Source organism: Euleptes europaea, chromosome 3 (assembly GCF_029931775.1).
Source record: "Euleptes europaea isolate rEulEur1 chromosome 3, rEulEur1.hap1, whole genome shotgun sequence".
Lineage (NCBI taxonomy): Eukaryota > Metazoa > Chordata > Lepidosauria > Squamata > Sphaerodactylidae > Euleptes > Euleptes europaea.
In genome coordinates this window covers 6,139,769-6,164,057 of record NC_079314.1, presented here as the reverse complement: position 1 = coordinate 6,164,057, position 24,289 = coordinate 6,139,769, and the positions used below count along the sequence as shown (strand labels likewise).

The window sequence follows — 24,289 nt, the reverse complement described above, 5'->3', positions numbered from 1 at the left end:
GTAGGAGAGGCATACAGCAGGCGAGTCGGGGTTAGTGCAGAGATTAAAAGGAAGATTGTGCCACACACAACCAGACCCCCCAAGATCTCTCCCCACCACTGCCACATCCATGCTGCTTCCCCCCTCCACCACCACAAGAAGGGGTCTCGACTGCGAAGCCCAGCAGGAACCCACACCTCATCCTACTGCTGACAGAGATTACGATGCAACCAGTGGCCAGCTGGGATATTTAGTGGCTTGTTTGCAAAGGAAGGGGGAAAAGTGATAAAAGGGTACTATACTCTGGAGGAATTCGGTTTCTCACTTTGGGCAGAACACCCCCCGCCCCCCCCCCCCAAAAACCCTCTATGGCTACAGTTCGGCATCCGAACACATAAACCAGGGTACAAAAGGTGCAAAATTTTGGTGCTGGAATTTTGGGGTGACCAAATTGGCAACGTTTGACTCTTGGTTTGGCAAAGGGAACACAAAAGCTTGGCCACTCGGTGTACCGATTGGCAAATCAAGCTCATGGCCTGGACTTTGGCATACAGACCCAGAGATCTGGCTACTCTGCTGCCAGAGATTAGTGCGCCCAAAATTCATCTCTTTGGCTACAAAGTCTTTGTCAAACGTTGGGCTTACCGACACCTGGAACTTCAGGGCCTAAAGCCGCAGCAAAAGCTGCCCACAAAAGATGGGGAGTTTATAGTTTTCAAGTTTAGCAGGTCTGGATTCAGGTGGGGCACCGGGGGGGGCTGCTTTCCCTTCGTGCCTGCTTCCTCTGCTTGCCGCTGCACAGTGCTTGTGTGTGCCCCTGACAAGCGACCCCTGTGACTGTCCCGCCAATTATTATCTCCCAGACTTTGGACAAAGACTTTCTTCTTCTTTTTTTTACCTGGGCCAACTTCATCATCATGTGCGCAAAGACGTGGAGGAAGCCAATGACGGCGTCCCAAAGCCTGCTATGAGCTAAGCTCTGCTGGTTCCCTGTGCATGGCCCCTGGAGAAGGAAAAGCAACGGGAGACAGATCCGTCACAATCACGTACAGTACACCGAAAACTGTGCTGCAGATAGGACAGGAGGGGGGCATAGGGTTGGTGGGGAGGGGGGGCAGAAGCCAAGAGGCTGAGGGTAGAGAAGCTGAGTGGGGCTGGAAATCAGGAAAGTATTGGCAGCATCTCTGTCCATCTCTGAAACACAAACTGCAGGTCTGTGCTGCCTCAATTTGCCTCGGGGCCATGTAGAGAAAGGAGAGGGTTTTAACCCTTCACCATCCGCTTGGTTTGGCTAATCAAAGTTGGTCTCCTTGTTTTGTTATGAGTACTTTAGAGGGGAAAAAGACATGTTTTGAAAGACATGTTTTAAGAGGGGAGTGCACATGTTCACAGAGGATAGGGCTATCTATCGCTACTAGTCAAAATGAATACTAGTCATGATGCATACCTATTCTCTACAGCAGGGGTGTCAAACATAAGGCCCAGGGGCCGGATCTGGCCCCTTGAGACCTCTTATCTGGCCCGTGAGCCAGCTGAGGTAGCCACACCCCCACTCTAGATCTGGGCTTGCAAGACATGGCCTGGCCCGACCATTTATGTCATATCTGGTCCTTGTAACAATTGAGGTCAACACTGCTCTACAGCATCAGAGGAGCATGTCTATTATGTTAGGTGCCGTGGAACACAGGCAGGATGCTGCTGCAGTTGGTCTTGTTTGTGGGCTTCCTAGAGGCACCTGGTGGGCTACTGTGTGAACAGACTGCTGGACTTGATGGGCCTTGGTCTGATCCAGTATGGCTTTTCTTATGTTCTTATGACAAATTATTTTCCCTTTAAAATGCTAATAGTAGAATGGGGCAGGGAGGACACTGATTTTGTTAAGTGAAAACCAAGTGTAGGTTGAAGGGCCTTGAGGCAAATTGACGGGGGGCACAAGCCTACAGTTTACATGCGATACATGCAGAGATGTCCAGAAGGTAGAGAGGAGACCTGAAGATCGGGTGTCTGCCAGGAGGCTGACACAGTAGGCTCAGAAGCATGAAAAGGAAGGGGAAGGCAGAGGGCTGAAAGAGCAAACCAAGGGGGAAAGATCTGGGGAGATTCTTGGCTCAGGGCAAGGGGGAGTGTGTGCAAGCGATGGGATGGGGGCAAAGGGGCTAGGAGAATGCAGTGAGACTCTCTGCTAGCAGGAGGACAATCTTGGCCGCCACCTGACTCTGCTTGCCTGAGCCCCCTTCTTCCCCATTCCCACAGGTTTCTCAACACCAGCCACCCTCTTGCCCTTGACAGCAACACTTGGATGGATCCTTCTAATGTTGCTGCCAGCCTTGGGCCTAACTCTGGGTGGATTTCTACCTAGGCTGCTGTGTTTGGTCAGGAGGAGGCTGAGATACAGCAGTGTCACTTGGGTCCCAGGGCCAGTTTCCACCTTGAGTGGGAGCATCCCTGGCCTTACCTGGATGTACTCTGTAAGGCTGTTGAAGATTTGCTTGGCCACGGCCATGGCTTTGGAGAAGTTGCGCTTGCCCTGCTCATCAATCACATCCTTGCCCGAGTAATACCAGTAGAAATCGCTGATAGACTCCTAGGGAAATTGGCAGAAGTAAAAGAAGAAGGCGGTGAGAGGTTAAAATGGCAGCCAGCTTTATCCGCTCCACGTCCCACCCAGTTTAGGGCTTGTGGAAGATCTCTCTCAGCAATGCCCAAATACACTGATGATAATCCTGTACAGAGAGTGAAGAACTCTGGGGAGGCTTGGTTCACCTCAACCCCACCCCCACCCCCTCTCATTTTAGGAACTATGCACCACACAGCCCTGGATTCCCTTTGGAAGCCTAGAGAAGTAAAGGGGCTATGGGCTGTGCCACTGAAAAAGAGGGAAGACGGGGGTAGTTAGGCTCAGGGGCATGGTTTTCAAAGCAACACACTAACAATAGGGTTGCCAACTTCCAGATGGGGCCTGGAGATCTCCTGGAATTACAAGTGATCGCCAGACTACAAAGATCAGTTCCCTTGGAGAAAACGGCTGCTTTGGAGGGTAGACTCTATATGCCATTATGCCCTGCTGCGGTCCTTCTCCTCCCCAAACCCCACCCTCCACAGGCTCCACCCCCAAACCTCCAGGAAATTTCCAACCCAGAATTGGCAACCCAAGATAACAGTTGCAGCAAAACTATTGAGAGGGTACCTACAAACTGAAACAGGTACATTCACTGGCTACCTTCCGGCATGACAAATAAACTGCAATGAGTCACAACCCTTGGGGGCTCGTGGGCTTTCTCCTTCCTCCCCCACCAGACAGAGCTAACTTTAGGAAGGTTTAGGAAGTCTCTGATCTACCTCCTCCAACACGTGGCTGTGTCTAAATACAAGGGGTTTAACAAGCTGGGGTGTGTGTGTTGTGTTCTCTTTCCCAGGAATTGGGATCCCAGCCTGTGGCTTGATCTTGTTTGAAGGATCCCAGTTTGTAGGCAAAAAAAAGTATCCCCCTATTTGCATAAATTCAGACATTCCAACACACTGGAGTTCAACTGAAGACTTCCTAAACCAGGAAGTTTTCGATTTTGGTGTGGTGCATAAAGAGAAGAAGGAAGAGAGGGGCAAACTGGTTCATTTGTGATGCCTCAACTCAGCCTTTGTGAGTAAAATTGCTCTCTGCCCCCTTTTGAGTACAAAAATTCTGGCAGGGATGCCTTTGAGCACAAGCAGAAAACCATTCCCCAGGGGAGAACTATTGTATTAAGTAAAAAGAGAAAGAAAGGCCTAAAGACAAAGTGTCTATGAACATATGCAGAGTGTCCTTCCCTTGCCAAAGGAGCCAAGTTATGTTACAAAAAAAACCCGGACTTTAAAGACACAGGTCTGCAAAAGGCAGTGTGGATGAAATTTTGGCCACGCTGGTAAGGATTTTCCTGGTGGCAAACCTAATCCGGCTTGCAACTTCAGTACAGGAGACACAGGCCTTTTATGCATGGCTGTTTCCCTCACGGTCACCCCTCCGAGGACTTCGGGTCTTTGTTTGGATTATGCATGCCGTTTCCAACCGTCGGAGGTCGCCTCGCTCTCCCCCTGCATTTCGCCTGTGTTTTTAAATTTGAGATAAAACAGGTCCCTGAAAACGCAGGGAAACGCAGCAGGGGAGCGAGGCAACCTCTGATGGTCAGAAATGGCATGCATAATCACAACAAAGACCCAAAGTCGTCGGAGGGGTGACCGAGAGGGAAACAACCATATATAAAAGACCATAGACACACCTTTGCCAAGTCTGCAGAGGAAGCAAGCGCCCTCACCTGGAGTCGCAGAAGGTAATCAACGGTGCAGATGATAATGTTGATGGTGGTTGTATTCCCCGTCTGCGTCCGCAGGTAATTCTGGAAGTCTGCAAGAGCAGAAGGCAGAGAACGTGAGGATGGGGGGCAGCTCTGACAGTGAACGTCACCGCCTCAGTCTCCCCCCTCCCTCCAGTTCATTTCCACAACAACCCTGGGAGGTAGGGTTAGAGGAAATGGGAGAGAGCTTGTGTGTGTGTGCATAAGTGTGTGAGAGAGACTAGCTCAAGGCCATGCAGTGCATTTTGTGGCTGAGCAGGAATTTGAACCCAGGTTTGCTCAGTCCAGTTCTGATGCTACAGCTAGTGGTCCCAAACAGATTGAGAACATGGGTTTTTGAAGTCTTGGGTACAGGGAACACACACAGATCTGAGCTGCAGCAGGGATGTTGCAGCAGGGATGTTGCTGGCTCATCAGTCCTTGCTCAGTTGGCTTCAAAAAAGGGATCAGAGACCCCACAACAGCAATTAGCCGCTAGGACACAGTGCTGCCTCCATGCTGAGCGCTGGTGCACTTCTGAATAACAGTGCTGGGGGGCAAAAGAAAGGAGGCTTTGCCCTCCGTGTCATTTACAGACGTTCTGGTGGACAACTGTGGGAAAAAGAATGCTGGACTGGATGGACCCTTTTTAAAAAAAAAATATATATATATATATATATATATATATATATATATATATATATATATATATATATATATATATATAAAATTATTTTTCAATAATAGCTTACATATCATTTGACCATACATCCTCTGTATCAATAAAAAATAATAAAAAAAAATTAAAAAAATTATTAGGTGTATGTCTTCAATATTTATATATGATTAATAATAGTTGACTTCCCCTCCGTCTTCCTCCCTCTCTAAAATATCTAAAATCTCCTTTGAATTCTTACATTCTAATTCATTATAAGTCATCATATTCATATTATACTTTCCCCTTATCTGATGACTTTCAGTAAACAATAGTCATATAATGTTAATAATAAGGAGAAATAGAAACATTTAAAAAATAAAGAGATACAAATCTCATTTAACATAGTTCCCTCCAGTTGTTCATCTCTAAATAGTTTGTATAGATCTTAAAAAAAACAAAAAAAACCCTTATATATCCCAAATAAAAAAACATATTAATAATATTTTTCCTCCACCCCCCACCTTTCCCATATTAAAAGTCAAATTGGTATTCTTCCAACTTTCTCAGCCTTTCTTCTTATATTTTTTCTTCTGTCGGGAATTTCTATCGCCATTCACTTGCTTTCTAAGGTGGTCTCCTGTCTGGAACAGTCAATACCCTGAGCTCCGTGGGCTGCTGAATCTTGTATTCCAGCAATTTGAGTTGACAGCACACTATTTCTTGTCAAAAAAATTTCAACATCTTCCAGTGAATTGATAGCATGTTTAATTTGTTTGTAAGTAAAGGTAAGGCCTTGTGGTAACAGCCAGCTGTACTTTATTCCTTTATTTCTTAACAATTCAGCAAAGTCTTTATATATGGCTCTCTTTTCAATCAGGTGACGTGGGATGTCTTTGAGAATTATCAGCGGTATATTATCGACACTCAGTTGATTCTCCAGTTGCAATTTCATGATAATATTTTTCATCCTGATGTCAAAGAAAGAGATCAAGATCTCTCTGGCTTTTGTTTTCTGTACCCGTGTTAATAAAGGAATTCTATATATCTTGTTTATTGCATCATTCAATTCTTGTAAATTTAAATGAAATATTTCAGCCAGTGATCTGATGATATCTTCTCTAGTGCCCTCAAGTCTTTCCAGTAAATTGCATATGCGTAAATTAAATTATCTTTGTTGTAAATCCAGAATGGCTAATTGATCTTTCATTTTTTGTTCCTGGAGTTGTATTGCTTCAATTTGTTGTGCTTGGGATTTCATGTCTTTTTTAAGTCCTTTCAAATCTTCCGTATTATTTTTAATTGAAAGTTCCATCTTGTTCATGCCATCTTTCATTTGTATTATTTGGTCTTTTATTTCCTTGATCTCATTTATGATGCCAGCAAATTTCTGGGTAATAATTAAAGTCATTTGTGTAGCTGATTGTTCTTGTTGCTTGGAGACCTGTTCAAAATTATTCTTTACTAGTTCATTTATTAATTCATTTTGCTTAGCCAACATTTCCTGTATCTTTTGATAATTAATTTCCATGATTCTCTGTGGCTTTTTCTCCTTTTCCCCGACTAAAAATATATATAAGCAGGCAGTCCAGTGTTAGAAAGCTACTGAGTTATGAAGAGAGTCTATTGGCTTTGGTGCTGTTGCTAGGCAGAACAGGAAGATATGAGGTTGTGAGCCTTCCGTAGGATCTACAGAAGGTAGGATCTGTTTTGTTGCTGCACTGAGTGAGGCACATCTGGCTCAATCCTCCTATTTGATTTCCAAGTCCTAGAAAGGTCACTTCCTGGGTACGTGCCTGGAGGACTCTTCCAAGATAACGGGGAAATCGAAAGCGAAGAAATACTCCTCCTCCCCTTCACATCGCAGCCGCCAATTGGAAGCTATCGATGCCACTCAAGTCTTTCAGGTTGTTTTTATTTGCCTGCTAATTCAATTTTTGCTAATTGAACAGTCCTTTCAGTTGGAAGATTATTTAAAGTCCTGGGTAATGGGGTGCAGAGTCCTAATCGTATTTTAAAAAGTTCCAGTCGTCCAAAATCAGATTTGATAAGCAAAGGGAGTTCATGAAACTTACACGGAGATTGGAAGACGGGGTTCTCTGTTATTTACTTGTTCGATGTTTGGTGTAAGGTAGAGGAAATCACAGCTTCTATCCTCGAGGCGTTCGCGGCGGTGGACATCCTCCTCAGCCGGTGGGACTTCGACCAACCCTCCTCCTCAGCAAGAGCTCTCACGGGAGGGAGTTGGGAGTCAAACCGCTCTTCTATGGCAGCAGGGGGTTGCCTGCATTCCGATCCCGTTTAGGATCGGAGACGGGGCTTTTTGATGGAGCCCCGATTCAAAAAGCCTCTTGGTTCCGCCGAACAAACTCGGGGGACATGGCGCTGGGTCAGCGTCTCTACTGGAAGTCCCCGACTGGATGGACCCTTGACCTGATCAAGCAGAACTGCTCTTAGGTTCTTTTTAGTTGCTGACCAGGGAAATCCCTTTTGCTTCCATTCCTCTCACAAGTTCCCTCTTATCAAGCTAGAGCAGGGGTCCCCAATGTGGTGCCCGTGGGCACAATGGTGCCCGCCAACACCTTTTTTGGTGTCTACCAAGTGTTTTTAGAAGGTGGGGGGGCGGTGGGGCTCTTGCCCAACGATGCTTCCGATTGGCAAGTAAGGATCCCTGCCTTTGGGCTTCCTCTGTGTGTTTGACTCCACCTCCAGCGGCAGCCGTTTGGGGGTTGCACCCACCAACCTGTGGTAGAATTCCAAATATGCCCACAGGCTCAAAAGCTAGGGGGACCAGTCCTACCCCCCCACCAATTAATCCATCCTATATCCATATCAGGGCATGTAGGGGTCACTGGGGGTGTGGGGGGGAGAGGTAGTTGTGAATTTCCTGCATTGTGCAGGGGGTTGGACTAGATGACCCAGGTGGTCCCTTCCAACTCTGTGATTCTATGATTCTATATCCATCCCCACTTCCCTGTCTGGGCCATCCATCAGCTCCTTAATGATTTGCAAATCCATCCAGGCAACACTGTCTCTGCCTTTGTGGAACCTACCATTGTTGTGCCCTTCACAAAGGAGCTGCAGAAACCGAAAGAGGTCCTGTGTAAACAAATCGTCCGCCATCACCTTCTCTCCTAGAATGGGGAAGGGGGCAAGGGAAGAGACAGAACTAGCCAACATTAGCAGGAGCCACATGGGAGAACGGAAAGGAGGAGGGGACAAGGGGCAGTGGGGGGCAGAGGATGCAGTTAGTACAAACGGGGATTCTCCGACGCTGGGTACAAGAAGGGGAAACGGTTTCGGCAAGGCAATCCACACTCCAAAAAAACCTCCCAGCACATCAGTCAGGGTGCAATCCTGCAGACCTTCCTCGGGGCTTAGCTCTCATCGACTCAGCTCAATAAGGAATGATCAAATCCCAGGAAAAGGCAATGGGACCTTGGCTGCTTGCCTCAGTGGAAACTCAAAGGAGCCCCAGAAGGTTGGACCAGAAATTAAATCAAAAGAGTTTCCGGCTAAACATTAGGAAGAACTTTCTGACACTTAGAGCAGTTCCTCAGTGGAACAGGCTTCCTCAGGAGGTAGTGGGCTCTCCTTCCCTGGAGGTTTTTAAGCAGAGGCTAGATGGCCATCTGTCAGCACTGATTCTGTGAACCTAGGCAGGTCATGAGAGGGAGGGAAGGGATGAGTCAGTGCTCAGCTCTCGTGGGCCTTTCTGACATGCTCAGGGAAATGCCGATCGCCACTTCGGGGTCAGAAAGCAATTTTCCTCCATGTCAGATTGGCTAGGGATCCTGGAGGGTTTTTTGCTCCATCTTCTGGGCATGGAGTAGGGGTCACTGGGGCTATGGGGAGAAGGTAGTTGTGAATTTCCTGCATTGTGCAGGGGGTTGGACTAGATGACCCTGGTGGTCCCTTCCAACTCTATGATTCTATGATTTTACGTCTAAAGTTAGCAAGAGCCAACCTGCACATTAAGCAGAACGAGGTGTGAGAATAAAGCAATTTAGGATTTGGGGCTATTCCATTTCAGGTTAGGAGCTGCACTTTAAATGAGGCCCAACAAAAAAAGCACCTCCCTGTAAGTAGAAAACTTACAGCAGGGAGAAACCCTCTCCCCAGTAAGCTACTTTATAACATTATTAGAGAGTTTAAGGTGCAAGATAGAGGTAAAGAATGTGTGTAGTCTGAAGTGGTACAGCCCAGACAGAGTTCCAGCCCCTCTGTCTACCCTCTCCTTCTGCGTAATGTGTAGATTGGCTCTAAAGCGTGTGTAAGGTAATCCAGGGTACACACCTGTACAGATTTCCAAACTGGACCAATTGGGAGTAAACAAAAGGAGGACCGAAAAAGGTGCGATAGCGGTCCTCAAATTATCAACCGAGAAGCGCGAGTGACGCTCATTGCAATTTCATGATGAAAACACCAGAGGAAAATGTCGAGACCAAAGTTTGTCTTTGAAGGTCCCACCATAGCTGAAGAGGCAATCCACTTCCCCTGCTACATTTTACATTGAAAAGCAGCTTGCCTCTTCTGCAGTACAAATGGCCATGGCGGGAACTTTAAAGAACCTCTGGCTGCATTGCATAGTTCTCTGCTATGCAGACAGGGAGCTGAGCTGGACTATGAACAAATGCAGCCAGAGGTTCTCAAGCGTCCTCCCACACGGTGATCACAGCATTCAAAAATTATGGCCTGCAAACAATAAGCAAACCTGATAGAGGTCCTCAGTTCAACCAGGGTTAAAACCCTTGAATAAGAAGTTCAAGACCCTGGGATGATTGGGCTTGTCAAGAATTACTTTCAGGGCAAAGGATGAAAGCATTCAGGCATTCATGAACCACTGGAACGTATGGGAGCTGAACCAAAATGAGGACTGCAGAATTGCCCCAGCATTAGTAGGATCAAAGGTGGCATGCATTTTGTTAGGGAATCTTGTGGCTCCTTTGTATAAGGGGGTAGGACTGTGTGATAAATACGTTAACTATGTACAGTGCTAACAGATATGGATCCTTGGGAGATCCCTGCACACCTAAGGGGGAAATTATAGTATTTAGTGAAGGGATGACAGTGGAGGATAGATGTTGAAACTGGAGTGTAGTAGTATATGTTTGATTAAACACCATCAATGTCAATGACTGAATTATTCCTTCTAGTTTAAACTGTGCACTGAGGCCAAATTTTAAATTGTTAATTTCTGGCAAAAACCCCTTCTGATAACAACGGAGAGATGGTCTGAAAATGCAAGTAAAGGGTGAATAAAGGCTTGGTACAAAGATCAAGTAACGGTTGGAATAAATTCCAAGCAACAGATCAGAATGATGCAAAATCAGGACCAGGAGACAAAAAGTTACGAAGCGTAAAGTTGGAGTAAGGTGAGAATAAGATACTCAGGATTTCACCCTGTCTCTAACAGTTAATAGAATTAGTTGCAGAAGGTCATGAGCTGGGGTCACACCATTCGTTCAGTGGCATCGGTCATTAATGAAGATATGAATCCAGCGGTGAGGAGAGCAAAAATGATGGGCTTGAGCCCCATTTACAAGGACCCCCCTCCATCCTTCCTGCTAGATTCATACTGGTCCTCCTGGCATTAATGACCGGCCCCTTTTCCATTTTTCATGAAGTTGCCTCCTCCACTTCATGGATGAAACCAAATCACCACCAGCTATCTTCCCCCTCTTGGTGGTCTTCCTGTATATTGAGAGCCTCATAGCACTTGGAGGGTGGGATTGACAGTGCAGGTAGGACAGGGAAAGATGCTGCCCAAAGTCATCTGGGTCTGCTTTGAATTAAGAAAGTTCCTAGAGCATTAAAAACAGCAGTGACCTGGGGAGGGGGAACTAAACAGAAACAGCATAATTACTACAAGGACATTACGTGGCTAGCACTTTGTCCAGGAACGTCTTTAGCAACTGACTTCTAGATCACTGCACAAGAGTGCAGCACAGTCATTACAACACAGTTACTACAGAGATACTATAAAGACAACTAATTAAATGTATTGAGATTATTGTGACACACCCTAAAGCATTAGGTACTGCTACAAGGGTAGAGAAAGACAGCGACTACATTGTAGTTACTACAAGGATACGATAAAGACAGCATGTTTACTGCAGCAAAGCTACAACAAGAGAGAAACATAACTTCCACAAGGATGGCTCAAAAGATTTATAAGGACAAGACAGTTATTATAGGGTTACTAAATGTATGACACACATATCTTACAACATAGTCTACAAGACAACGTCTAAACAGAGTTATTAAAAAGACAACAGAATCACTACAGAGGTTATTACAAGGGTAGCAAGTTATGTGTGAGGCACATTCAGAACATTATTCCTAAAAATGCCACAAGGCTAGATACACAGAGAAGCAAGGTGTTTTACTAGCAGTATGTTCTGATAAAATCAAAACGTTCCTAACAAAGTTGCCACACTGCTAATAAAGATCACAAATATGACACAAAGCAATTCATTGGTTATTTTAAAACACCTTAAGAATGACTGTAAAGACACTGTATCATTCACTATGCAATGGTTACTACAAATACTACCCTTGTTAACGATTCAGTGTAGCTATGACAAACACTACTAGCCGCATAAACGATACCGTCACCTTGACACCATTCAGAGAAGAACGGTCATACTCCACTATGTACACACCACATTTCTTTAGACAGGAAAAATATTACAACAGGCTTGACATAGTACTAAATAAGCTCCTACAATAATATTACGCTGCTACTCTGCAACATGACCACATAACACAACTAAAACAGCTACTACACTCCAGCATTACAAAGATACTACTATGCTGCTATTACTACATTGACACACCTCACAAAGATACACCGGAAAAACCTTTTCAAGATACGTATATCAGGTGAGTACTAAGAACACAGCATTTCATTAGCAAAATTATGACAAAGATATCACAAATGTTACTGAAGAAGTCTTTGGAACAGCAAAACTACAATTACGCTTCACAGCCTACTCCACATAGTTACCACACAAACAATACAGACTGAGGTAACATCTGTTAAGTAATTGTGCTTACTACAAATGGAGAAACGAGAGAAAGGACAGGGTCAGAAATGGCCTTTCTACACTATAGCCGTTTGGAAATTCACAAAGGATTAATGGGCAATATTGGGTGGGGGTGGATTAAAAGTGTCCTGATAACATTTTACTGGCCAAGCCCAGCAAGTTTGCTTCCTAAGGGGAAGGAATTTGAGTGGGCATCAGCTTGGAGGCCACGGTTAAAGCACTGGGCAGGTATGGAGTATGCAGTTAGTGGGCTTGGGACCAACTTGGGGGGAGGAATCAGGCCCCAGGGGGTGCTTTTGCAGTTGAACAGCTTTACAGCTAAATACATGCGCTAAATGGTTCACTATCCCACTAGCCCACCCCATACTGATCAGAACCCCCTCAAGACTGCCAGATGTTGTCAGGGGGTTGAGAGAAAAGAGATCAACGCCAGTTTTAAGGGAATGTAAATTCACTCCAACAGTTCTGGCCGCTTCTGCTGGAAACCCCCGAGATATTAAACAGAAGGAGCAACCTAAACCCCTACTCTTGATCTCAATAGGCCACCATCCAGGAGGGGGGGAAAGAAACAAGAATCGTATGTCTATGTTTTTCTCCCTACGGTTTGAAACCAGAGAGATTATTTGCTACCACAGTTCTACGGAGAGGGTTCCAGAGTCGAACATTTGTCATGCCTTCTGACCAAAAAGCCGTGCCAGGAGAGAACAAGTCGAGCTTGCCCCTTCATAGCAATGCGGCAGAGTCTCCAAGGAGCATGCTAGCCCAGTGACGATGTGCCTCTATCTATACCTCGCAACATGAAAGCAACACCACAGAAAGACCCAGTACTGCAAAACTTGGCTCCAGAGATCCTCTACTGTAAAATCAAGACTTGGCAGAAGGTAACTACAGCTGATTTTCAGTGGCCCACAGAGAGATTGCTGATCACCATGATTCTTTCAAAGAATGTTGGTCTAGGGTAGATTAAACTAATTCATGAAGGAACATAGGTCCAGCAATTAACCAGGATAAAACAGAAGTCCCACAGCACCTTAAAGACTAACAACATTTGTTCCGGCATGAGCTTTCATTAATCAGAGCTCACTTCCTCAGATACAAGGGGAAGAAAGAAAATCATTTCCCTCATTTTAACAGAAAATTACAGACAGGGAGGGGAAAAGAGGGATGAGTTGAGCAGAGAGAGGTTGAATACAGTACTTCCTTCCCACTGTATCTCAGGATGTTCCTTCAGGATGTTCCTTGCCCCCCACCCTCCCCTGTGAAAAGGCGCAGGAGGAAAGGCGAAAGAGGACCTGTGCATTGAATCCTCTTTCCAAAATGGGTATCCCTGTGCATAGGCATGGTGGAAGCCCAAACAGGGCACAAAAAAGTAGACGAAGGTGATCAAGACCCCCCACCCTTGCAGGAAAATATAGGTGGTGGGGTACTAACAGCAGCTTCCCCCCCCCATGTGCACTTCAGAAGGGAGCACAGAGGTGCTGGCCATGACCAAAGATGCAGGGACAGAAACTTGTGTTGGAGGAAGAAAGTCAGCTAACACCCTGAGTGGAAAATCAGGTCCTCCAGCTCTTGTCTTGGGGACAAAAGGGGACCAAGTGCTCCATGCCCCTCCAAAACAGCCATGGAGAGAGGGAGGGAACAAAATGGAACCTTTCCCTCCCATGGATACACACTTGTAATTAAATAACCGGTACCCTTCTCCTCCTGCTGATCATTTCTCTAGTTGCTGGTGCTCTATACTTGATTCTTGCCTCCAGTAACAGATGGACGCCTACCCCAGATAATGGAAGAAATCTTGCTTTAGTCACTTAAAATGCTAATAACAGAACACTTTTGAGTAGCAAAACTGAGAAGAGGTTGATTAAATACCCCTTCCCATCTCTGCAAATTGAGGGTGCATGAGCCTGCAGTCTGCGTTTTATGAATGGAACAGGATGCATATTCTTCATCTCTGAGCTTCATGACTGAGTGGGGATTTGAACCCAGGTCTCAATCCAATACCCTAACTACAACACCACGCTGCTTCCAAAGTTGTACACCTCCCCCCACCTGTTCAACAGCGCGGGGATGGGGGGAGTCTCACTAGGCAGAGCTCCAAAATTCCTTCCTGACCCCCAATGAGACACTCAAAGACCTTGAGCTGCACCAAAACCGCCTGCGCCAAGAGAAGTTTTATTTGACACCTCTCTAGGATCCTCCTCCCTCTTCCGCTGTTTACTTTCTGATGGATCCACTCCTGCTAAGACCTACATCAGCAATCCTGATTCCGGAACTTATCCTGACCTCAAAATCCCTGTATCCCTGCCTCTTCCGAACCAAGATCCTCTACTGTAAGATCAAGAGTGGGCAGAAGGTAACCACAGCTTGTTATATACAGAACGCCTTTGACACACAATCAGGACCCTGCAGGACCCGATAGGATGCTAGATTCTAAGCCAGGGCAGCAAAGAGGGCTGGGGTGGGGGTTCTGATCAGTTTCAGTCTTAGACCCATCAGGTTAGAATGAGAAATTTAAAAATAAATAGAAAGAGCAAGAAACTGACCATTTAAAAATATGTAATGAAAGCGAAAGTGTTATTTACCATTGCCACGACTGTTGACTGAGGGAGGGGGCACCAGTGAGACCAAGAGAGGGGGAGGGAAGAGAAGGAGGGAGAGGGAGAGAGGAGGTGAGTGCAACACATCACAGCAAAAGAAGGAAAAGGAGATGATTAAAAGAAAATACCCAGCGTGTATTAAAAAAAACAACGACATTAATGTAAAATGGAAAAACAGGTGAGATCCAAAAACCCGAGGCAAAGGTGGGTTGGGAGGGTGAGAATCCATTATTGGTTTAGAACATCTCATATTAATCCACATCTCAATGGGAAGAAGCTGTAAACACAAAGAGAATACGCAGTGCACCGGGGAAAGGGGTGGCAAGGAAGGGGAGCCACCCTGGGACCCAGCACCACAGGAGGACCTAGCCCCGAAGACTCAGTGAACTCTCAGGCAGTGACGGAGAGGGAATCCTGACCACAGCTGACCAGCCCACTCAACTTCTGTCCTTGCCTAAGGGTGCAACAAGAACCCAGGTGTCTGGGCCCCCAGTCCTGCCCCCAGTCCTACTGCAGGGGTGTCAAACATAGGGCCTGGGGGCTGGATCTGGCCCCTTGAGAGCTCTTATCTGGCCCGCGAGCCAGCCGAGGCAGCCCACCCCCACATACACATTCTCGATCTGGCTGGCGAGGCATTGCCCTGCCCGACCAAGTGACATTTATGTCATATCTGGCCCTCGTAACAAATGAGTTCGACACCCCTGTCCTACTGTAAGGCCACCGACTGCTCAGTTGCCAGAAGCAAAGGGAAGAACAAGGCGTTGGAGTCAAACTCGGGTTTCTAAAATGTGCTATGCCACCTATGGCGTCTTCCAGTGGTATCTTAAATGGACAGTGTGGCCAGGATCAGGGTGTCAGAAGATGGGCAGGTGGCGGGGGTGATGCTGGCTTGCCAAGCTGCCCTATGGGGCAGGAGGCTGCCATGAATGGGGCAAGCCAGAAACCACCTGAAAGGGACGCAAAGGGGCAGAAGGCAACTTACTTGTCCCATCTTCTGTGACCATGCCCAGCCCTTCAGCTTTGTTTTGCCTCTCGAAGGCGTTGAGATCCAGCACGCTGCGCGTGGAGGAGAAACAAAGTTAGCGGAGCCAGGAAAGATGGAAGGGATGGAGCAGAAACCAGGGTGGGACTATGGATTTTGTCTTCCACCTTTATCATCTCTCCAACTTGGAGACAGATCTTACCAAGGAAATTTCTGGAATAATTTGTTTTTTTTCTCTCTCTCTTTCCTCCAAATTGCAGAGTGGCCATGTAATTTAACCTTGTACTCTTGGGTAGCCTCTTCCACGAGAACTACCCAGTGTTCTTGGTGCTCTTTGGAGAAATACGGTCACCAGCTCTGGGTTGGGAAACACCTGGAGATTTTGGGGCTGGAGCCTGAGGAGGGTGGGGTTTGGGGAGGGGAGGGACTTCAGTGCCATAGAGTCCAATGGCCAAAGTGGCCATTTTTTCCAGGGGAACTGACTGTCAGCTGGAGATCAGTTGTAATAGCAGGAGATCTCCAGCTAGTACCTGGAGGCTGGCAATCCTAGTCAGAAACCAGGCAGATGGGGTCTTCATCATCCTTGCAGCAAAGTTTCCTAATTATTACTTAAATGGTGCTAATCATTTAACCCAGTGGTTCCCAACCTTTTTTTGACCAGGGACCACTAGAACATTTTTGTTCGGTGCAGGGACCCCAAGGTTCAAAATAAAAATTCCGAGTGCCAATGCGGCAATTTAACCTGAATACTGAGGTTTTAGTTTAGAAAAAACAACTCATATGTTAACATCTTTTGCCTTAAAAGAAAAACACAATAGCAGAGCTTTCAATGATACAAACAACTTTTTATTGAAAGGCAAATCCAAGGCAAAACCTCCCATTCACAGATGGCCAATAACCCCCCATGCAGTTTTTTGAGAATCTGGATGGGGAAAACAAGCATCTGAGTGGCAAATCCAAGGCAAAACCTCCCCACAAACGGCTGGGAGATAGGAGGACGAGCGAGGGGTAGAAGACACGGCCCTATAAAGAGGGAATGGGGTGGAGGCCGAGGAGGATCGCCACGGGAAGGCAAATCCAAGACCTCCTCCTCCTCGCTGCCGCCGCCTGGGCTCCTTCCTACCTTCCCTCCCCGGGGAGCCTGCCGTCCGCCCGTCCTCAGCGCCTCGGCCTCCTCCACCAGCCAAAACCAGCGGGAAAATCCTGCCCGCTGATTGGCTGCTGCCGCCGCCCGCCTTGGTGCCGCCGGCCCTCGAGCGCCACGTGCAAAACCCGGCCGCGCTGTGAGGAGAGGGAAAGGGGGGAGGAGGAGGGCACTTTACCTCACACACGGCCCCTGAGCCGCAGCCGCAGCTCAACTGAGAGAGAGGGAGAGAGCTGCGTGCCGGACCGCTGGTGGTAAACTTTGTTTCGCGGACCCCTGGTTTAGTTCTCGCGGACCCCTGGGGGTCCGCGGACCACCGGTTGGGAACCACTGATTTAACCGATGGATTTTGAGTACTGCCACATAAAAATCTGTTCTAAAGAAACAAACGATTGTTTTAAAGAAAGCCTTCCTGCAGCACGCTAATGGACGCTCGACCCAAAGAATAAGAAAGGAATGGAAATCCTCATCTGGCTTCTGCTGCCATTCGCCTTCCCAGAAACACTGAGCTTTAGATGCCATCATGCCTTGGTGTTTTCCTGCACTCTGCACCCAATGGGCAATGAAGAGGTGCCAAGGGCACAGAAGCACCAAGTGGTACGACATTGTGACGTGCGTTTACCTTGGACTCAAGGAGGAAAACGGGGGGGCATCAGGGACTGGGCATCCCTGCGGCTCTGCTGACATGTGGTGTGGGCCTACCAAGGGCCTGCTGAAGGGCCCTCAGATGGAAGAGCCCGAGATGAGGAGGCCTGTTGGCTACTTGGGCCCACCTACTATGCCAGGAGGAAATACGCCAGAAAGTGGAATGCAGAAGATTATCCAGATGCAGCTGGATGGGCAAACAGAGTAGCAGAATATGCAACTACGGCTAAACTAACATCTTCAGTGCACAATAGATCAACCTCTGAGTTTCATGATAAATGAAAAGTATTCTTTGACTATGTAGCTATTAATTAAAATAACAGAATGTAAGAATTTAAGTAAAAAATCTATTGTAAAATATGAAAACATAATAATCCAAAGAATGTATAAATGAATGGAAACTATGGAGTAAGTTCCAGTATAATGTAAGAATCTGATGTGTATGTTTGTATACATACATATGTATACATATGTATGTTAGAGGCTGTTTCAAAAATAAAAATAAACTTTTTTTAAAAAAAAGTGGAAGGGGATATCCGAGCAGTTCCCCCTCACCCTGCTCCCAGAAGAGGGCAGGTGAAGGGAAACGGCGAGAGGATGAGGCAAACGTACCTGCATGTTTGCATGAGGGCCTGAACGCTCTGGAAGAATCCCACCTCCCGTTTCTCCTTCAGATAATCCAGCATTTTCTGAAGAAAGGCAGGAAGGCGGCATTAGAGGATGACATGGGATGGGCAAAGGGAAGCCAGAACTTGATCCCTCTGCCTTTCTACTCCTCATTCCCCACAATTTCTTTATCCTCCTCATCTGCCTGATACAACCCATCCCTTCTCCTTCAATCATTACCCTCCCAAACACACTCCATGCCTCTCTGGCCGCTCACATCCACTCCCCACACCATTTCCAGACTCCACCCTGTCTCTGCCTCTCCATTCTACGTCTCCCACGCAGCCTTCTCCACGAAGTTCCCAGCATGCACCACGTTCCCCTTCAGTTGTCCAGTTCTGCACTTAAAACTGCTCACCCAAACAATTGTGTTTGCTTTGGCTTGGGGGCTTTACTTCTCACCTACTCACTGCTTACTTCACATGTGCCTCTTTGTTCACACCAAAACAAACAACTGGTTGTGCAGTTGCTAGTGAGGCTGGGACTCACCGGCCACTTGCTTATCTGCAGATGCTTTTTGGTTTAGTATGACTAAAGGATAAGTAACCCTGAACTGGTTGGCCCAGGCTAGCCTATCTGGTCAGATCTAGTCAGCCCTGGTTAGTATGTGGGTGGGCGGATGAAGAGGCAGGCAATGGAAAAACCCCTCTGAACACCTCTTGCCTTGAAAACCCCACAGGGTCGCCATAAGTTGGCTGTGGCTTGATGGTGCTTTCCACCATCATCAAAGGATAAGTAACTCGCCAAGATGCTTAGCTCACCCCACCCACCCACAACCCCCATTCATACCTGCTGCACCTCCTCATTGCCGCCATTCAGGATGGAGATGCCCAGCTTCAGGGTGGAGGAGACCATGGCGCCTGGCTCCCCTATCAACGAAGAAAGAGGAATTGAGAACTAGCTTCTCGTGCCTTTGAAGTGTGTTAAGGGGGCGGGGGGGGGGTAAAGGGTGGAGATCCAGCCAGAGTTGAAGGTGAATCCAGGACCCCAAGGTGGCATTTTAACTACTTTCCCAACCCTGAGCAACACTAGAGCAGGAGTTCCCCAACCTTTTGGAGCACCTTTGGAATTCTGACACAGCATGGTGGGCACAGCCACAAAATGGCTGTGATAGAATGGCTGCCACAAAGGTGAAGCCAGCCACAAAATGGCTGCTGTGGCTTGCCTTCAGCCACACAGTGAAGATCCTGTGTAACATTTCTAAAAATCTGCACAACTGATCAAATCCCCGATAGCCAATCAAAAATCCTTGCTAGGCAAAATCTCCATCTGGTCCTGCACACTTCCTATAACTTGGCAGGGATCAAGAAAACTGTCGGCAGGCATCGTAAAACCCACGGGTACCACATTGTGAACCCCTGCGCTAGAGTGTAAACATTAACATAAGAAAAGCCCTGCTGGATCAGACCAAGGTCCATCAAGTCCAGCAGTCTGTTCACACAGTGGCCAACCAGGTGCCTCGAGGAAGCCCCCAAGCAAGACGACTGCAGCAGCATTATCCTGCCTGTGTTCCACAGCACCTCATATGATAGGCCTGCTCCTCTGATCCTGGAGAGAGTAGGTATGCATCATGACTAGTATCCATTTTGACTAGTATCCATGGATAGCCCTCTCCTCCATGAACATGTCCACTCCCCTCTTAAAGCCTTCCAAGTTGGCAGCCATCGCCACATCCTGGGGCAGGGAGTTCCACAATTTTCTTTTTACCTGTTTTGAATCTCTCACCCTCCATTTTATTTTGACTCTAAAACACCAATGCCTTAGAACTTGAAAACATTTTTACATTCCTGGACAGTACTGGTGCTTTCCATGCATTTGTGAGTATTCCAGCCTTATCTGACCAGACTTTGAGGACCTTGGATATTAAAAAAAATTTTTTTTAAAGCAAGGTTAGCTTCTAGACTTGAGTAATCTTGCCTAAACCTCCCATTTTTCAGAAGTTGCCCACGCAACAGACATATTTCCCATCTGATAGGAATCCACCACCTGCTGCAGGTAAGGGGGAAAGAACAGAGTCACCTCTCACCTTTACAGGCACTGATCATTTGCAGAACCATTTCGGCTGCCCCCCGGTTGTGCAGGCGGGCCTGCTGATACAGAAGTCTCTGCTTCTCCATCTCCTTCTCCTGCAGGGGTCAAGAGTGAGACGTGTTTAGGACCAGAGATACAGGGTCAGTGACAGGCACCGTCCTGCCTAACAGCTAGGGAATCAGGTACTGGCTCCCTGCGCTAACCACAGGGTCAGAAGAGGGAATTGCAAACCGTTCCAGCTGAGGCATTCAAACCACCAGCCTGGCATCCTCCTGGTTTGGGAAGCCAGGAGACTCTGGCATTTGGGAGAAATAAGCAAGCTGGCAGACCTTGTGGCTGGGAAGACAGATCCAAACAACAATTCCTAGAAGACAGAGCAGTTCAGCAATGGAACTGTTTATCCAAAGAGGGAAGGGTCAGCTCTCTCATGCTGGAGGTCTTCAACCAGTCAGCCATCTGTCGGGTGTGCTCTAGCGTTGAATTTCCTACATCGAGCAGGGGGTGGGATTCGATTGCCCTAGAAGGAGGCCCTTCTCCCAACCCTAAGAATCTAGGAAAATGTTTGGGCAATGCTTGCCGAAATTTCAGAAACCAGCTGTGGAGAGGCTGAGCGCAGAATGATTGTTTACCTCAAAGGGAATATCCGCTTCTTCCCCGTCATTGCCTTCGCCATCTTCACCCTCTCCCTCCCCTTCATTTATGTGGCAACTCTGCGTCAGGGGGGAGAAAACACAAATCAGGGTGGGCAGCAGCTCAAGGACCCATGGCCCCAACACACCCCATTGCAGGCTCACTCTCAACATCCGCCTGGCTCTCTGCCACGAACGCATCACGATGTACTTTAGCTCATCATTCAGAAAAATCAGCTGCGGGTGACTCTGAAAGCTGAGAGTCCTGTAGCTTCAAAGGAATTCCCTACTGACCCACATTTGCTCTCCGTGGGATTGGTAAGAATGGCCTCTGAGAAACATTGACATTCTGGACTTTTTGCTATACAGAGGATTTTTCCTTACACAGAGATGCTATAGACCAAGCACAGCACTGCTGATTTTACTCAACTGTTACCTCAAGGGAGACTGGTGGGGGTGGGGGTAGCCATTTGAAAATTGGACTAGGAAGATCTAGATTCACAGATGTGAAGAAGTTCACACTTTTCTGTTCATCTAAAACATGCAAATGCAGGTTCATGCAACCTCATTTTGCCTTGGGCCATGAAGGAGAAGAACGATTAACCCTTCAACCTCCACTCAGTTTTGCTAATCAAGTTCCCCCAATCTCTGATTTAGTGTTTTTATTGAAAAATGGGAATTGCTTTAATGGGAGGGGAGGAGGGAAGCACAAGAAATGCTAACTGTGGAGCAAAACTGTGGAGGTTAAAGAGTTAAACTGTGGAGGTTGAAGAGTTAAACCCTCTCACTTCACCACCTGATCCTGAGGCAAACTGAGGCTGTATGAGCCTGCAATTTGTGTCTTATAGATGCATGTCTGTTTTTGCCTTCCAGTATTAAGCTTACTCGGTGACTCTGGGCCAGTCACTATTGTTTAGCCACACCTACCTCACAGGGTCATCGTGTAGATAAAACATGTAAGAGGGGAGAGCCATGGATGCTACCCTGAGCTCCGCAGAGGAAATTTAAAATGTGACATTTGGATAGATCAAGAACATAATCTTACTTGTCCCCTGCCTGCAGTCAAATCCCAAAGAAAACACTCTTCATTCCTCACAATAAGTGGTGCAAAATTCAATTCCTCTGACTCCTTTCACGGATTGCTTGTTTCATTCGAAATACCGCTTGCCTCTTGATTTATTTCAGCCTCAGTGGCAGGTATAATTATTATTATTTTTTATGTGATTTTTTTTAAAAAAAATATTGCTTTTATAATTAAACACAAAAATAAACAAAAAATTAAACAAAAAAATACAAAATAATACTTAAAACATACAAAAAAACATATATAGAGCACTGTTACATCTATTACTAATACATTATTTACTATCTTTTAAAGAATATATAGTGCCCAAACCTCTACCACCCACCTCCGTGCCCTCCACCTTTGGACTTCTGGAGAGGTGTTAAGACAGTATATATAAACTTATTATTATAATCATTGTTTAAAAAACACATACATCTATAATTCATTAACTATACCTTTAAAATCCGTTTTTGCCAATTTATCCCAATATGCGGCGGCCTTTGACCATATTCGTTTGAATTCATCCATATCTTTACCATGTAAAGAATCTGTAATTTTGGCCATCCGCATATACATCCAAAGCTTTTCTCTCCACTCTTTGATTGAAGGTTTATTTATTTGCTTCCATTTCTTAGCAATTATAATCCTCGCCGCAGCAAAACCATATTGACATATGACTCTATCGGCATAATCTATATTCTTATCGGGAATACCCAATAAGCAAAAGGCAGGATCTTTTTTTATTTTTGACTTCATCAAATTATTAGTTTCCTTTAAAACTAACCGCCAAAATCTCTTGAGTTTTTTGCAAAACCACCGAACATGCATAAATGTACCTATCTCTGTTCCGCACTTCCAACAAAGACCCTCCTCCTCTTTTTTCATTTTACTTAATAATACTGGAGTTATATACCATCTATAGAACATTTTATATAAATTTTCTCTTATTTCGTTAGTAATAGTAAATTTAAATTCCTTCTTCCACAAATTTTCCCATATTTCCAAATCTATTTTATAACCTAGTTCCCTCATCCATTTCACCATCACTGGTTTAATCCTTTCCTGTTCTAAATTCATTTCTATCAATAGTTTATAAATCCGTCCTATCAATCCTTTATTTCCCATAGTTAATATAATCTCAAATTTGGATTTAGTTTGATTAAAGCCCATCTTATTGTCTTTATTGAATATATCACTTAATTTATAATACATAAACCAATCTTTAATTTGAAGCTCTTCTCTAGTTTTCAGCGTCCATATCCCATCTCTATATTCTATCAATTCTCTATATATATTACTATCCAAATTTAGATGTACACCCCTTCTCATATAGGCTTCTATGGGATTAATCCAACCGGGAGTTTTATTTTCCAGGAAACCTTTATATTTGTTCCATGTTAGCAGTAAACATTTCCTAATAATATGGGAATTAAGTGGCAGGTATAATTACCGTATATACTCGTGTATAAGCCGAGTTTTTCAGTCCAAAAAAAGGGCTGAAAAAGCCGAACTCGGCTTATACACGGGTCAATACGGTAGGAGAGGGGAGGGGGGAGGAGGGAGGAGGGAGGAGGGAGGAACTTACCGCTGCCATCGCCGCCTCGCCCGGGAGCTTTTCTCCTGCCGGCAGGGTCCTTCCTTGGCCGGCAGAAGGTCCCTGCTGGCCGCTCTGCCACCGCCCAGGCGCCCGGGAGCCTTTCTCCTGCCGGCAGGGTCCTGGAGGGGCTGGCAGGAGGTCCCTGCCGGCTGCTCCGCTGCCGCCCAGGCACCCGGGCGCCTTTCTTCTGCCGGCAGGGACCTTCCTGGGCCGGCAGGAGGCTCCTGCCGGCTGTGCCGCCGCCACCCACGCGCCCAGGCGCCTTCCTCCGGCCGGCAGGGGCCTGGAAAGGCCTCCTGCTGGCCCAGGAAGGCCACGCTGCCGATTCGCCGCGTCTCCCGGTAAGTAGGGGGTTCAGGGGCTCTTCCCCCTCCCCCCCTTGGATGGCACTGGGGGTGGGGTGGGAGGGCCTGGGAGGCGGCGGGAGGGCGACCTGGGGCAGGGGCTCTGCGCTCGGCTTATACGCGGGTCAATAAGAAATTCCCTTTTCTGGCCTCAAATTTGGGGGGTCGGCTTATACTTGGGTCGGCTTATACCCGAGTATATACGGTAGACAAACCTCAAATGTCACAATTTTAAAGGAAAAGAAATCAAACCAAAATGGCTCAAAGAAAATCGGGGCATGGGAGAGGCATGGCGAATAACTCGCTTACCTTTGCCATGATGTCTGCGTATGCCATATACAGGTAGTCTTCATCCAGTTTGCTGAAATAAAAGCAGAAACCGCTCAGGAACTCAAGTCAGAAGCCTCCCTCGGGTGCCCTTGCAGAGCTCCCCTGTGCTTCAGCACAGCTGGTGGCAAGAACATCCTGATGTTTTTAAAGGGATAGTATCGTGTTGTTCTAATGGTCTGATTTTGGCTGTGATGATTAAGCTGCTAACGTGAGCCCCCCAGCTCAGTTGGCTCCCAAGAGCACCTAACCAAGAATGCCCTCGTATCCC

At 46.6% G+C, this 24,289-nt stretch overlaps 1 protein-coding gene across 1 annotated transcript in view; it reads right to left on the bottom strand.

The window, feature by feature from the left end:
* RYR1 (ryanodine receptor 1) overlaps window positions 1–24,289 on the bottom strand; it is a 223,826-nt gene that overhangs the window by 28,684 nt on the left and 170,853 nt on the right. Inside the window, exons 77-86 of the mRNA XM_056847594.1 lie at window positions 24,001–24,052; window positions 20,685–20,765; window positions 20,051–20,150; window positions 18,814–18,893; window positions 17,971–18,047; window positions 15,570–15,643; window positions 7,995–8,075; window positions 4,269–4,357; window positions 2,435–2,563; window positions 878–982 (exon numbers count right to left, since the gene is read on the bottom strand). Of these exons, the coding sequence (XP_056703572.1) occupies window positions 878–982; window positions 2,435–2,563; window positions 4,269–4,357; window positions 7,995–8,075; window positions 15,570–15,643; window positions 17,971–18,047; window positions 18,814–18,893; window positions 20,051–20,150; window positions 20,685–20,765; window positions 24,001–24,052 (868 nt within the window). The remainder of the gene's footprint in view (window positions 1–877; window positions 983–2,434; window positions 2,564–4,268; window positions 4,358–7,994; window positions 8,076–15,569; window positions 15,644–17,970; window positions 18,048–18,813; window positions 18,894–20,050; window positions 20,151–20,684; window positions 20,766–24,000; window positions 24,053–24,289) is intronic.